The 14,752-nt window shown below is 43.3% G+C and overlaps 1 protein-coding gene across 2 annotated transcripts in view; it reads left to right on the plus strand.

Annotated features, from left to right (window-relative positions):
- MAP2K4 (mitogen-activated protein kinase kinase 4) overlaps positions 1-14,752 on the plus strand; it is a 78,110-nt gene that overhangs the window by 46,303 nt on the left and 17,055 nt on the right. For both annotated transcript variants that reach the window (XM_069603580.1, XM_069603579.1), the window contains 2 exons: positions 1,537-1,711; positions 10,808-10,927. In XM_069603580.1, the coding sequence (XP_069459681.1) occupies positions 1,537-1,711; positions 10,808-10,927 (295 nt within the window). The remainder of the gene's footprint in view (positions 1-1,536; positions 1,712-10,807; positions 10,928-14,752) is intronic.

Below are 14,752 nucleotides of genomic sequence, written 5' to 3' on the forward strand. Positions count from 1 at the left end.
GCTTAATCTCTCTACCTACTTCAATGGAAAAGTAGGTAGAGACCCACTTGCTTAGATCTGATTCCATCTTAGGCAGTTCAAGCTTCACACCTGAATGGTCACTTATGCCACTGGTTTCTGGGCTTCCTGTGACTCAAGATGCTAGGTATATATAGTACTGGTGAAAGTGTTTTGTAAACTGAAAAGAACTTGTATGGATGAAAGCTGGCACTGTGACTTACTAAAGTTATGGTTTGAGAATCTGGCATTTGGAATGCTGGTTTACTAAGTTTTTATTTAGACAAAGTGTATTAACTTTTTAACTGTAACCTTGACTCAGATGTTATTAATACTGATATAAATGATTATTCTGGGAGAGTGAAATTAAAATTCTAAGTACACGAGAAGCTTAAAAGTAACTATAAAAAACAGTCGTGCTAATCTGTGAAAGCTTCCTAAATTTTGGAAGAAGAAATAGATAACCGATCATGTTCTTGCTTGTATCACGAGATCAAGTTTTAAAAGTTTCTGATCATTTACTATGAAATGGAAAAACTGTAGATAATATTCAGTGGAGTCTTTTTCTTTATGTCTGCTGCACTCTTTGGTTTGATACAGTTCATTCCTACACATGGGTGTGTGTGCAAGAGAGAAACCAAAAAACATGATTGATGTAACATTTTTCATTGGATTCGGTTTTTTACGAAGTATGGTTAGAAGTTAGTATTTGATCTCCAGCTCACATTTTGGAGGTGCTTTTTTTATGTAATGAAAATCTGTTACAAGTGAGTTCTTCTGTCCATGAAGCTTTTTTTTCCCCATCCATTGCTCTCTGCTCATCAAGGACTGAGAGGCTCACGTGGCAGTGCTCCTCTTGGAGCCAGCTGGCTAGCTGTTCACCTGTTCTCCCTCCACAGCATGGCGTTAACAAGGAGCAGGGCAGTACCCTGAGGTGCTAGTCCCAAACTTTGCTGGCATCACCTGGGTGTCTTAAAATACCCTGTTTTCTGACCTCTGTGCCCACATATTCTGATTTGATAGCCATATGATGATGCCTGGGCGTTGGGAGTTAATACATATCCCCAGGTGCTTCTGATGGATGGCAGAGTTTGTGAACATCTAGCTGTTTTAAAGACCGAGGACCTGGAATAATCCATGTTGGGTCAAGCAGGATAAGAGATTTTTGAAAATAAGGTTCGTAGCTCCTGGGATTCTGGATTTGATAATGCAGGTTTGCAAAGTCTGGAAAAGATCTTGTGTTTGGAAATGAAACTGGTGTGCAGTAGGAGTTTCTTCCCCAAATGGAAGTTTGGCTTTATGAGTCCCATTAAATCTGTGTTTGTCAACTCCCTAAGTTTAGGCCTTTCTTAACTCGGTGTGTGAAAAACCAAAATGGCAGAAGCAAATGAACAAACAAATCCCCAGAAACTCAGACTGTTGTAGTAACTAATGAGGAAAGAAATTTTCCCACACATTAATCAGTGCTAGCTAAAAAAGAAAAAATAAAGTCGAAACCTATTTAAAATGTGGAAAAATTGCTTCCTAATATCTTAACAGAGAGAGACTGAGAACACACAGCATTGAGTCGTCAGGAAAACTGAAGATCTCCCCTGAGCAGCACTGGGATTTCACTGCAGAGGACTTGAAAGACCTCGGAGAGATTGGACGAGGAGCTTACGGTTCTGTCAACAAAATGGTCCACAAACCCAGTGGGCAAATAATGGCAGTTAAAGTAGGTGATGCCCGTGGTTGTTCTGGGTACTCTAACCCGTGAGGCGTGGTGTCTGGGCGTGGCGGCGCCACTGCTCTGCCCCTGCTGTCGTGGTTACCCGTGGGGGCCACACAGCTCGTCCCCCCGGTGCTTCTGTGGGTGGTGTTCTTAACTGCTGGCATGTTTTCTCCCCTCTGGAAACATGAATTGTGACCTGTGCATGTTCCCTGCACCCCTGGCATGATGCATTAACGTGTTTTGAACTCCAGGCCCTTCCGCTGCCAAGGTGAGTTCCGGTCGGGCGGCCGCACCCTGGGGACCTGGGCGGTGCTGCGGGGCGCCAGGCAGGAGCCGGACGAGGAGGCTGCGCTCTGGGTTGGGCGGGGTGCGGGGCTAGGGCTAACAGCAGGCTCACTGACGGTTTCCCGGAAACCACGCACATGCTGTTGCCACTAACCTCAACCTTACTCGGTCCTGACCGGCTCGGCTGCTCTGTGTGTATTTCATCTCCATTCGGTAGGGCCCCGCGCCCCGGGGGTGCTGACACGCGTACTCTGCAACAGTGCTGTCGCCTCTGTCAGTACCGTGACTGTCGTGAGGGCCACACGTGCAGCTTGGCCCGAACACGGTATCTGGCAGGCTGACGTTGGCACCTGGGAGGAGCTGAGAGGTTCCACCTGACTCCCCATGTCAGTGTAGTTGTTCATCTGGTCATTCAAATGTTTAACTGAATGTTCCCTCTCTGTAAGATATTTCAGGAAAATTGATGATGGCTGGGGGCAATTTTGAATGAAAAAGGGAAACATGAGATAAGGCCACCCTCTCATCGAACTTTAAATTCTTGCGGGAACAAATACTTTCCCAGTTGGTAAGAATTGAGAATGGATTTGCAGATAGACAAGCGCATCATCTTTCTGTTAGCCCCCGACTTGAAAGGCTATCAAAATGACTTGATGAGAGGAGTTGCCTGTTTCCTGCTTGACTTTTGGGAGTGGATTTGTGTCACGTTAATGTAAAAACGCTTCCTGTATTCAAGTTTATTGTGAGTGAAGTGTTACTCTTTTAGCCTCCTTCACTGTTGAGCAGTTTTCTTTGCTGGGTTGTGTAAAACTGATGAAAAATTGATGGTGGGACGAAATTGTAGGATTCTCCCTATGGAGCCTAACCTGTTTTTGGCCGTATTGCTTTTACAATGTGGTGAGAACTATGGACTTTTTCTTGGGAAGATGCTTACATATACAACATTTTGCATGTAACCACAGACCTCTCAACATGCACAGGCTGGAATCTCTGCTTTGGGTTATCTGTGGAATGAAAATGTTGTTTTCCTTGGAATGTAAAATAACTTCTCTTTATGTTGTGCACTGCAGTGTGAGTGGAAAGAAGTCATTTTATTTAGCCTGCTCTGCACAAGCTTTGCACTGTCCTTAGGTACTGTCCGTGCATGACACTCACTTTTACGGGGCGGAGGTTGAAGGAAAAACTGTCCTATAAACTAAAGTTCTAGACTTTTCTCCCAGATGCCAGGGAAGGTACTTTTAATAATTATGTCCTGCTTTTTTCAGTCTGTGCTTCACTCTGTCGGTCAGCAGCATAATCTGTTTTGGTAATACGGATAGACTGTAGCCAGGGTTAATAAGTTTTAAAGGTAAACAAAGAAGTTCCTTCATTGTGATGTTGAAGATTTTGATTTTGATTTGCTGACATTTGCGACTCTATAATGCGTACTCAAGTTTTGAAAGAATTTCAGAGAGAGACTGGGAGACTGTCCGCAGTCCGTCATCTGACTGAGAAACGCTTCTCAGGTGGTCTCGGGACCTGCAGACGGACGCCTGTCACATCTGCACTCAGCAAGTGATACTGTCTCTTGATCACGTTGAATTCTTGAGCAAGCATGATAGTTTAGCATGGAGGCCGCTGGGAGGGCGATTTAAAAAGAAGGAGCAAATGAGACATGGCCACGCTCTTGTTGAACTGGATAATGTGGCGTTCCATTCAGGATATTGATCGGGTGTAACGATTGGAATCCGTGAATTCGAATAACGATGGAAGAGTGTTTGTGCTTTCATGTAATTAAAAATTGGCACCCGTTTGAGGACTGATACATGCCATAACTGCACATTTTAAAATGTATTGTTGTTGGTCTCTTTGAAAATACTTAGCTTTTCCTCACACCCGAGAGAGTCTGTTTGCTCTTCATTTCGGCTCACAGACCAGATAGACAAGTACAGATACACAGAGGCATTGTGTGATTAAGGATTTAGGTGTGACTTTTCACATGGACGGCTCTATTCCTGATCAAGCGCTGGGTTTAGCTCTGAGATATGGAGATTTAAAGGAACTGTGAGATAGCGGTTCACACTCTTGTGAGTCCTCCTTGATGTCAGGGAAATGAGATGGCCACTTGAAGTAACTCGTCTGATGCACTTTGGGAATGTATTGCCACAGGGTCTTTTAGAGGTCAGGAAGGACGTCCTCTGACGCTGGCCCTTCGGGCTTGGATCAGCATCCTCTGCAATAACATTTCATGCCCCAAATTTGCATGATGATGGAATAACCACTGGACGAACACATGAGACACGCAGTCACCATCCTCTGGGAGGGAAGTAGGTGTCTGCTTAGCTCTCTGGCAGGGCTGGTTGTCATGGGGAAGGAGCCCACGGTTCAGACCAAACAACTGAGGAAGCAGTCAGGGTTAGAGAAATTCAGATCTGGGAGAAACCCGTAGCAGAGTTAGTCCCAGATGATCAGAATCTGATCCAGGCAAATCCAGGGACACCAGAGGGAAGAATCAAGAAGAGCTGTCTGTGGCTAGAGTGGGGAGGGGCGGCTAACTAGGATTGCCACCCAAGGGCTGGAGGAGCGACCTCATGCAGGCCTGGACCACTGCTGCCCTGTTGGTGGGTCCAGATTTACTTTTTGAAGGAGCCTGCCCAGTTCTTATTTGTAGGGAGAGTAGGAAAGAATGAAAATGGAAGGGAGAGGGAATAAAAGAGAGTGAAGATGGAAGGCAGTGGGGTTAACAGGGGAGTCAGATTCTCATCTCAGTGGAGAATGGACCCGATCTGACCGTTGGGTGGGGTAGGAAGGTGTAAGGATTGTCATTGTTAAGATGAGCTTTGAGTCTTCTAATTGAGAAGTTATCTGGGTTGATCGGGAAAACAGACCGGCTCTTTGAAATTTGCTGCGTAGGCCACACCGAGTTAGTGATGTGATCGTACATGCGTTGAAGGGTTTCAGGTGTTTTCCATTTCTTGATGATCTGCCTGCCTTGCTCCTTCTGTCCTGGGTTTTTCTCTATTCTTCCAGCTTTGCTGTTGCATTGGTTTAATTGTTCCTGATCCTGAGCTGGTAACCTGATCTTGATTCCTGCATTCTTGCCTCCCCTTGGTATTTGGATCTTGACACCAGTGTCCCTGACCTAGAATTGAGACCTAGGTTAACTCGATGGCTGCTGGCAAGGGCCAGAGCCTCCACGTGCAGTGTCAGCCCTGCCCTCCTTGGGCCACGTGATCTGCTCTCTTGCAAGCCTCCTGTGTGGGCGGGCCGCTGTGGGGGGAGGTGGGAGTCTGCAGGGCTGGCTTTCATTTTCCTGCCACCTCGGGTAGTTTTGTTGATTCTCAAGGGCCCACAGTGCTAGTATTTGATTATCCAGATCACCTGTGGGATGCAGAAGCCATGGCTATCTTTTTTTGAATTGAGACTGCATTCCAGTGTCTTAAGCTCTCATTTGGCTAGATCAGGGGGCTTATTAGGAAGACCAAATGAATAGCCTCATATGATTTCATGTTGCTAATGTTGCTTGAGTGTTGTGAATGAAACATGTCAGTGGAGCACTTCCGGGGAGGGCGGGTCCCAAGGAATGGCAGGGCCGCGTGCCCCGCGCCCCGAGTCCCTGGTGCTGTGGGGCTACAGCTCCTCGTGTGCAGGTTTCTTGTGCTGTTGCTCCTAGTGTTTTGCTGACTGTGGGTTCTTTCTGCTGACAGAACTGTACGTAAACCCCAGCAAATGCCGCAGACAGCAGTAGTGCTCTTCTGGGTGTTGCGAGGGAGCGGAGTTGTGCTGTGTTTGTGCTCTTCTGGTTGGCGTGTGTTGTGATGCCTGTTTGTATCAGAAGCTCCCGGGGCGACAGCTCTGAGCAGCCTTTCTGGTCCAAGTGGTGTGGTTTGGAAATGGTCGCTCTAGGTGAATCTAATCAGCCATTCAGTGTTTCTGAGGACTCTGGATACCTAGTTTCTGAAAGCCTTTGTCTTCACTTGACTGACCCGACTTGTGATGTAGGACTGTATCCCAGCTTGTGTATAATAGTTATTTGGAGAAGCGCCTGTCTCACCACACCTCTCTCTTAAGTGAGAGGGATGTTTGATACACCTCTGTATGTTTTCTGCCGTTCTTTGTTGTCTCACAACCATGCCTCTGAAGCTGTCAGATTCCTCTCTTGTCTCACGGTATTGTCATGGCTCCCAAAGTGGTGATCCGTCATTTATGATCTTCAGGCCCTTACATACTTCAGTGCTGAGGTTAACAGTGTGCTCTTTACATGTGGGTGATGTCATTAGTGAAGGGGAAGATGATATCCCACTTGTCAAGACACATCAAGCTTGTCCTCAGAGCAGCTCGTCCCATGATGTGGTAGCACGTGTTTTTGGAACTGATCTCACAAGTTGTCTGATGATGCACAGCAGAAATACGTATAAGGAATTCAGTATCCTCAGTGAGAAGAAGGGGAGGTCCTGCTGTTAATTTGATCAAGATACATTTGAAAGTTCATTAAGCAGATTCTAAGGACTTGGATGGGCTTCCCCGGTGGCGCTAGTGGTAAAGAACCCCCTTGGCAATGTAGGAGATGTAAGACACCTGTTCAGTTCCTAGGTCGGGGAAGGACTTGGATGGTTTTGCAATTAAGAATTAGTATTCTTTATTCCTGCCTTAGTAAAAGCGTGTGTTTTCATAATTTAAAACAAATGATTTAACACACACAGTTTGTTATTCTTTGACATTAAAGGCAGTTGTACATTTGTGATCAGCATTACAAATACTTTTTTTTTTCCTTTTTTTAAAATGGTTTTGGCCAATGTTGCCATCTGCTTTGACCTTATTAGTGACAGTATTGTGAGGTATCAGGGACATTTTTGTGTGTGATCTGTTTAGAAGACTCTAGCAGCGAAGGCTGAGATTCTTGCTGCCTCTGTGGGGCAGAGAATCTTTGTTTTGAAATGAGGAAACTGAGAATGCCTAGGATTTCCTGCAGCTCAGAGGAAGGGGGCAGCCCACTGATGCTCTGCAGTGGTTTCTGGGGTTTCTGCCTTTGCATCTGAAGTGAAATCTAGATGTTGCTGCTGGGAAAGCAGCGTATTTCTTTGTAAGGATCCAGTGTTTGTAAGAATCCAGGGGTCCTTGGGGATCTGAATGTGATCCTTGCTCCCCTAGCCCCCACCTCACTAACTGAGGTTGATCTGAAGTCAGCCACTGAGTGGCAGGGGAATCTCCTTTGTGTTTTATTCTTAGATACTAACCTTAGGAGGAGTGTTTGGCAGGGAAAGCATCATGAACAAGGTTGCATGTCTGGCATAGCAGTGTTGGTGTTTGTGGGAAGTGGACACTTTGAAAATATGTTTATTACAATTACATTGATAAAGAAATCCTTATCCTCTTCGTTGTTTGATTTTAAATGAAGTGCTGTCAAGCCGTCCCTCTGCCCCTCTTTAGTTTCTTTGGAGAGGAGTCTGCCCGAGACCCTGTGCCTCGTGGCCGTGTGGGGTCTCAGTTCCCTGACCAGGCACTGAACCTGCACACCCTGCGGTGGAAGCGCAGAGCCGTAACCACGGGGCCACCAGGGAAGTCGCGCCTTGTCCGCTTTGAGGTTTTGATGTCAGTAAATGAAAATTCCTTGTAACTTGAGGCATTTATCAGCACATTTGATTTCTAAACATTCAGATTATAAGAGAAGTTAGGTAGTATAGTTGGCTTCACCTTTGCTTACATTTCCAGTGTCCTCGTTAAGGACAGATTCATAAGGGGAGGGAAGTTTGTTCTCCCTGACATGCTCCACTTACTTATTTCAAATGGGAGAAATCTTTTCCATGCACATTGCTTTGATGTTCATTTAGAAAAACTTTCCTGGTAGGGACTTTGATTACTAAGTATTCTGTCACGTGACTCATTGATTATTTAAGTGTTCTCCAATGCGAATCACTTACTGGATTATGAACTAAAATCATTAATTTGAATCTACTGCTGTTGTGGGAGATGTATGCTTATAATTAATCCCCTCTTTGAGTCCTTTAGGCCTTTTGAATTAGTTTATTTTATTAATTGCTACATATAACAAATGTCGCAGTGCGACCCTAAAGCTTTAGTATAACTGAGAGCTAGCTGCCCTTGGTCAGTGTCAAACAATTGGGGTGTAATACCAGTCGCTCCCCTTGCTCTGCGCGTCACTTGGACAAGATGTTCAGAAAGTGTGCAGAGGTGATGACAAGTGTCCAGGAGCAGAATCTGTTTCATGTTTGAGCAGCAGGCCCTCCAGAAGCCACAGGTTCTCTTCTGCGCTGGCAGTAGTACTCAAGAATATTTTACAGATGAATAGGTTTTCCTCCCATGCTCACGATCTCAAACTACAGCTGTGCCAGGCGCTCTGTCTCCAGTTTGGTTAGTAATAATCTTGTGTATCAGTCAGATACTGGGGCTTCAGTTAGGCCTGCGGTTCATGTAGTAACATGTATCCTTTCTGCAACAGCAGCAGCGTTTTTAGAAATTGGTCCTCAAGAGCCAAATATTGATGATAACTACTAAGGTTTATTGTAAATTTAGAAAGCCATCTAACCAGTGTACGGAAAGAAAAAACAAACTAGCAAGGAGGGCATGTTTTAAAACAGTGTTTTGTAAGTGTGTGTATTCAGGAAATATAAGGAAATATAAGTATAAATATATTTACACTTGTAAATATAGAAAAGTAGAAAAAAATAGTGAAAGTGAAAAAAAAAATCTTTACATCTATTAATAGTGACAGTTCTTTAGTAGATCAAAATCTTTCCCAACCAGAGGGTCGTTTACTTTTTCTTTCCTATTTGTTTCTAATTATTAGTTCTTTGTCCTTTAAATTTAGAAACACAGGATTGTTAAATGTTTTTAAAAAGAATTACCTTCCCAAATTAGTATTTTCACAGCTACACTTTTAAAGTAAAGTGTAAAGTGTTAGTTGCTCAGTCGTGTCCCGACTCTTTGCGACCCAGTGGACTGTAGCCTGCCAGGCTCCTTCGTCCATGGGATTTTCCAGACAAGAATACTGGAGTGGTTGCTATTTCCTTCTGCAGGGGATCTTCCCAATCCAGGGATTGAACCCTGGTCTCCCGCATTGCAGGAGACCACCTGAGCTACCAGGAAAGTCACACTTTTAAAAGTTACATTTCTACAACAGGAGTTAATGTAATTTAAATGTTTATAAAAATTATCAGTGTTTTGAACAAATATAAATTACATTTCTGGACTAATTTGACTTTTTAAAAATATCTCTTTTGAGCAGACATTATGCCAGTATTGATATAAAAGCAGGATTATTCTCCAAACTATGAAAATACACAAATGGGGGGGGGGGCGGTTCTTAATTTTAAAAGTACCAGTGTTACTTGTTTTTATTTTTCATTCTTCCTCTTTTTTTTTTCTTATTTATCTGGGCAGGACATTCCGTGTGAGAGTTTAAAATCAGTATATACAAGATGAATTTTAATTCCTAAATTTTATTTGGTATGAGGTACTGTAGCTAGCAAGCAGGCTATAAATTTTAAGTTATAAAATCAAATTTGTTTGTATTTGGAATATATGGAGTTCCTCATTTAGTGTGGAAAAATAAAAAGGAGAGACTGACTTCTTTTCCTTATATACCTGCTTATTGTCCTGTCATGTGAAATACATCTTGTATACTCTGTGCCTCTGGCTTCTCTTCTGTAAAATGCACTCAAGAATTATAATTGACTGCCTTCATCCCTTTCGAGAACATCGAGGACACGTGCCTTGAAGTCTTTGGAAGACTAAATGCCACCTTGTGTATTTTTGTATACTAACTTGCCTTGTAAGTATGTGCTGTGTATTGTAAGTGGCGCGGTGTGACACTGTAAACTTTTTTATGAGAAGAGCAGCTGTTTGCATGCCTCCACATGAACCTGTAACTTTGTTACTGTTTCACACTTTCTGAACCTGTTTCTTTGCTGTGCATAGTGGGAACTGTCCTCTGAACATCTCCATGTTCAGCACAGATCCTGGGTGGGTGACGGGAGGTGGGGTCCTGGTCTTCTGTGGCTGTCTGCTGGTGTTGTGCAGAGATGTTACTGCGGGGGCGTGGGGATGTGTCCCCCAGGTCTGCGCTGTAGGGATGAAGAGGGACTCGTCACCTGGGGAGCAGACAAACAGCCTTCTGCCTCCTCACTGTCAGGTTTGCGTCCACATGTGTATGTGCCCTGCAGGCTGAGTCATGGGTTGGAGGGTCAGGTAGAACTTTGTTTCTAACATACAGAAAGTGTGGTGAAGGGGGGGATGCCAGTATAGGGTTTGGGAGACTCGGGTTGTAGTCTGGGGGCTGGTTCTCACTTTTACCTGTTCTGGGCTGTTTTCCACGTGTGAAGGAGGAGGCGGCTGGGCATAAGGACGCAGGGGGAGCGAAGGGGGCCATTCTTGCACTGAAAGCCTTGCTTGCATACCGTTCTGAAATGGTGACTAACAGCATGTAGAGTCCTCAGAACTCCTGAGGATTGTCTCTGTGAACTGGCTCAAGGCTGGCTCCTCAGGACTTTCTTTGTATTTGCATGTGGGGCTGGTTTTCAGTGCCCCACAACTTGATTGCATTCCTGCCAGCGTGATCAGTAAGCACTTGTGGTTAAAAGCCTGGGTCCCTCAAAGCATTCCTAAGGGCCGTACTGTGCAGGTTTTTTTCCTAAGTGCTATTGTGGTTTTCAGTGATAAATTGTTCTTATAAAGTATAAGAAAGATTATAATTTTTATGTGTGGTTCTTTAGTATTTGTGAAGTTTGCTTGCAAATTTTCAATCTTGTAGAAGTGGCTTTTCTCTAGTTTGTAAAGTCATTTTGTGTTTTTGTGATGTCTTTTGTCCTTCTTTTTCAGAGAATCCGGTCGACAGTGGATGAAAAAGAGCAGAAGCAGCTCCTCATGGATTTGGATGTAGTGATGCGGAGCAGTGACTGCCCATACATTGTTCAGTTCTATGGTGCGCTCTTCCGAGAGGTAGGAACAGGCCGCGTGGGTCTTAGCTGACCAGTGAACAGCTACTTGGAATAAGTAAGAGAATGGCAGCATTTGATTCTCATCTTCAGTTAAATGCCTTACATTAGTAATATGTTGATTTCTTAACATTTTAGTATATCACTGTGGTAATTTACTCTTAATTTCTGCTGCTCATGTTCCTTGGATTGGGGGTGAATTTGTCATTTGTGAATGCCGTATTTCCTTCTTCATTTATAAATATTTTCTGTTTTTTAAGAACCTGGCACATCAGCTGGCTTCTAAATATGTTACTGTTTTTAGATCTATCTCTTTTGTCCTTGAGCTCCCTCAGTACCCCCCAATCCCCTTTTTAAACCTTTATTCATTTCCGTCATCTGCCTTTAACACAAGCATTTATTCGTGTCCACCCACAATCCTGAGTAAAATCCATCAGACATTAACAGCTATGGTAGAAATCCTTTCATTTTATTCCGTTTTCTAGATTTTTATATAGAAACTAGCGATTCAATTTCTTGGTTTCAGGATCATGTTTCTCTTTTGGCCTCTGCCTATTCTGTGTCCTGATGCAGGTTATCACTTCTGCCTCCAGCTCTCAGCATACTTACTGGCTTCCGGTCACCCCGCTACCTAAAGCAGGAAGTGAGTTAGGTCAGGAAGAAGAGCTGGAGCTATCAGTGAATACATGTGGTGTCCTGGACAGTTGTCACACGCCTGTGATGTTCATTTAGGGGAATGGGACTTGAGCTGAACTCTTAAGCATTTTAAATACTCATTCTCAGTTTGAAAATGTTAGGATGAGCCAGTACCAGCAGGTTTGTTATGAACTGGTGAGAAAAAAATGTGTCCCACCCCTTCTCCTTTTTGGGACTGGGTCACAGAGCATATAGTCTTGGTTTTGTTATTGTTATTGACTTAAAAAATACTATGTTGTAAGACTGAACTGAATGTTACACTGAATAGACGTATGTACTAATAGAAATATGAACTCTTAAAATTAGAGAAGACTTTAGAGGTTCGACAGTTAATTCTTCGCTAGTCCTGAGGTTTTTATGTATCTTTCTGTACTCTTGAGAGATGATGATAGTAACTGGTAGTATTCTCCTTCATGATACTGCCATCCCTTTGTTGAATCACTAGTTAATCACTAGGTAGTTCTAGACTTCCTTAGCTGCTTCTCCTCCTATCCTTGTACTTTTGACTTGAGTGTTCATTTTTATGACCAGGTCTATTGAATTTGTTAATTTTCTTCCCCATTTCACATAGTGTTACATCAGTCACATCAGCACACACAGTCAAGAGTACAGACACAGAGCTGTACCCTGGACTGGAGCGTTATACACTGTCATTCTGTTTGCAAGATGATGAATCTGGAACTTTCTTCATGTTGCACAGGTTATGTAAGAGGCAGTGACATTGGCTGAATTTAGTCACCTCCTCCCTTTCTGACCCTACTTCTGTCTTATATTTTTCCTTTCCTTCCCTGCATCTCCCCACTTCCCGCAACACACACACACACAAGTGTATAACTACGGAAGTAAAATTGACAGTTGGCTGCGCTGTGGGAGGGTTATCAGCATAATCAGGATAATGAATGTGCCCATCTCTCCTCAGCTTCCTTGTGCCCCATAAGTGCTATACACTCCTCTCTACTGCATTGTCCTCAGGCAACCGCAGGTCTGTTTTCTGCCATGTGAATTAATTTGTATTTTCTACAGTTTTGTGTAAATGGAACCATACAGCATCTACCACTCATTTGTTTGTTGTCTTTCACTCAGCATAATTACTAATATTTTGCAGTTCAGTTTCTTTCAAAGAATTCTATTCAGGTTATCTGTTTCTCCTTGAGTGACACTTGGTTGTTTGATTTTATTTTTAGAAATCTGTGCCTTTTATCTAACCTGTCAAGTTCGTTGGTATAAAGTTATTCATAACAGCTCTATACTATCATTGTAACACCTGTGGAATCTTTAGTGGTGTTACCTCCCTCTCTCTCTCACACTCCTGATATGACTTGTATCTAATTTTTTTTTTCCTGATTAACCTGGTGAGACGTTTTGCCTCATTTATTAGATGTATTCCCAGCTGTTTTTTCCTTTCCAAATGAGTGGTGTCTTTTTAAACATTTCATTTTCTAGGTGCTTGCTTCCATTTAGTATATAAAAATTATGTTATTGGTTTTGTCTGGATATAGTCTCTGAAACCCTTATCTTGATCTTAGTAGCTAAATTTCGCTAGCCTCCACCTTCCGGTTCAGTAAATCCACATTCAGTAATTTTTATTTTTGTGTTTCAATTGTATGGTAATCCTGTGTTTTGCTTGAACATGGAAGTAATGTTGCTGTCAGTGCCTTTTGAGGCACCTCTGACTATTCCTCTTTTCTTTTTTTGTAAACGCAGCTCATTGCTGCTGTCCCCAGTTATGGCTCAAAGGAACTGCCAGGAGAAAAACATTTCCATTAGTTATGTGCCTTAGAAACTACGAGGATTTCTCCCTCATTCCATGATCACTCTTTGTCTTTTGGTTGCTTTCATATTTTCCATCCTTTCCCCCTTTCCCCTCATTTTCTTAACTCTTGTTTTTAGCCCCTGCTGGGCACTTTACTTTGTGCTTTACATGAGTTAACTCATTTGATCTTCATCGGAGTCCACTGAGGATGGGGCTGTCCCATTTCATAGATGTGGAGTTGATGGGGCCCAAGCTGATGCGATTGATAGGGTCGCAAAGAGTCTGGACACGACTGAGCAACTGAATTGAACTGAAAGCTGATGCAAGTAGAAAGTGGGAGAGCCTGAATGAGTACATCAGGCCTTCACACTCTTAACAGTGATTTTCCCACTTTACTCTGTTACTGCAGTTAAGCTCCCTCCTCACTGTTTTTGTAAGTAGGTGGGTTAAATGTACTTTTTCTCTAATTAAGAAATTCTAGTAAATCTGTTGAAATGGTGTCTTTAGATTAAAAATAAATTCAGGTGTGTGTGTTAGGTTACTAGTGTTAGTCTCTTGTGAAGGCTGAAGAGCACTGAAAAGAGAAAGAGACCTAAAGAGGAAAGTTTGGAATAACTATAAGTGCAGGTTCCCTGTGTCCGATCTGCTTTACAAGCCGTCGTTCTGCAGAGGTGTGGAGCTATGTGACTATGGTAGCAGCCGGTTCTGCTTTAAGAGTGAGGTTATTCATCTCAGCAGTCATGACCGCCTGTGCACTCTCTGCATGTAAATGAGGTGTCCTGCACTGTAGGTGTTGTTAGGAGAGCGGAGTTAAGTCAACTGGATTCTGTCTGCAGCTCTGTCACTGATTAGCAGTGTCGTTCCGAACAAGCCGCTTTACTTCAGCAGGCATTGATCTCTCAGATAATCCGGGCCGAGTGTTGGGGTGGGAGGTCCGTACGAGAAAAATCTCTGAGGATACATCTGGATCCAAAAATTAGTAACCATGCGCAGAATTTTGTACAGGTAATTTTTGTCATCATCCATTTATCTTTCCATTCTCTGGGTGCTGAGTGGCCCTTGTTTACACGCGCACGCAGCGGACAGCGCTGTGAACGTGGCGTTTGCTTGCAGTCGTGTTTTCTCATGCATGCCTAGTGAGCTGTACGGTTTTCAAAATAATTGTGTCTAATCCTTTTAATAATGTACTTTTTCTTGTGAGATCGTTCAGAGGTTTCTGGTTTGTTTTTGTTTCTTTTTTCCTTTTGTAATTTGTGAACTGTTGAAGTTAGATCTCTAGTCAGGGAGGGAGCCTATCAAAGAGTATAGGCTCTTTTATTTCTCTTGTTTTGTTGTCAAATTGCATTCAGGCTGGTTTAAAACACCCTACAGTGCTGCCAA

The sequence above is a fragment of the Ovis canadensis genome, chromosome 11, assembly GCF_042477335.2.
Source record: "Ovis canadensis isolate MfBH-ARS-UI-01 breed Bighorn chromosome 11, ARS-UI_OviCan_v2, whole genome shotgun sequence".
Classification (NCBI taxonomy): Eukaryota; Metazoa; Chordata; class Mammalia; order Artiodactyla; family Bovidae; genus Ovis; species Ovis canadensis.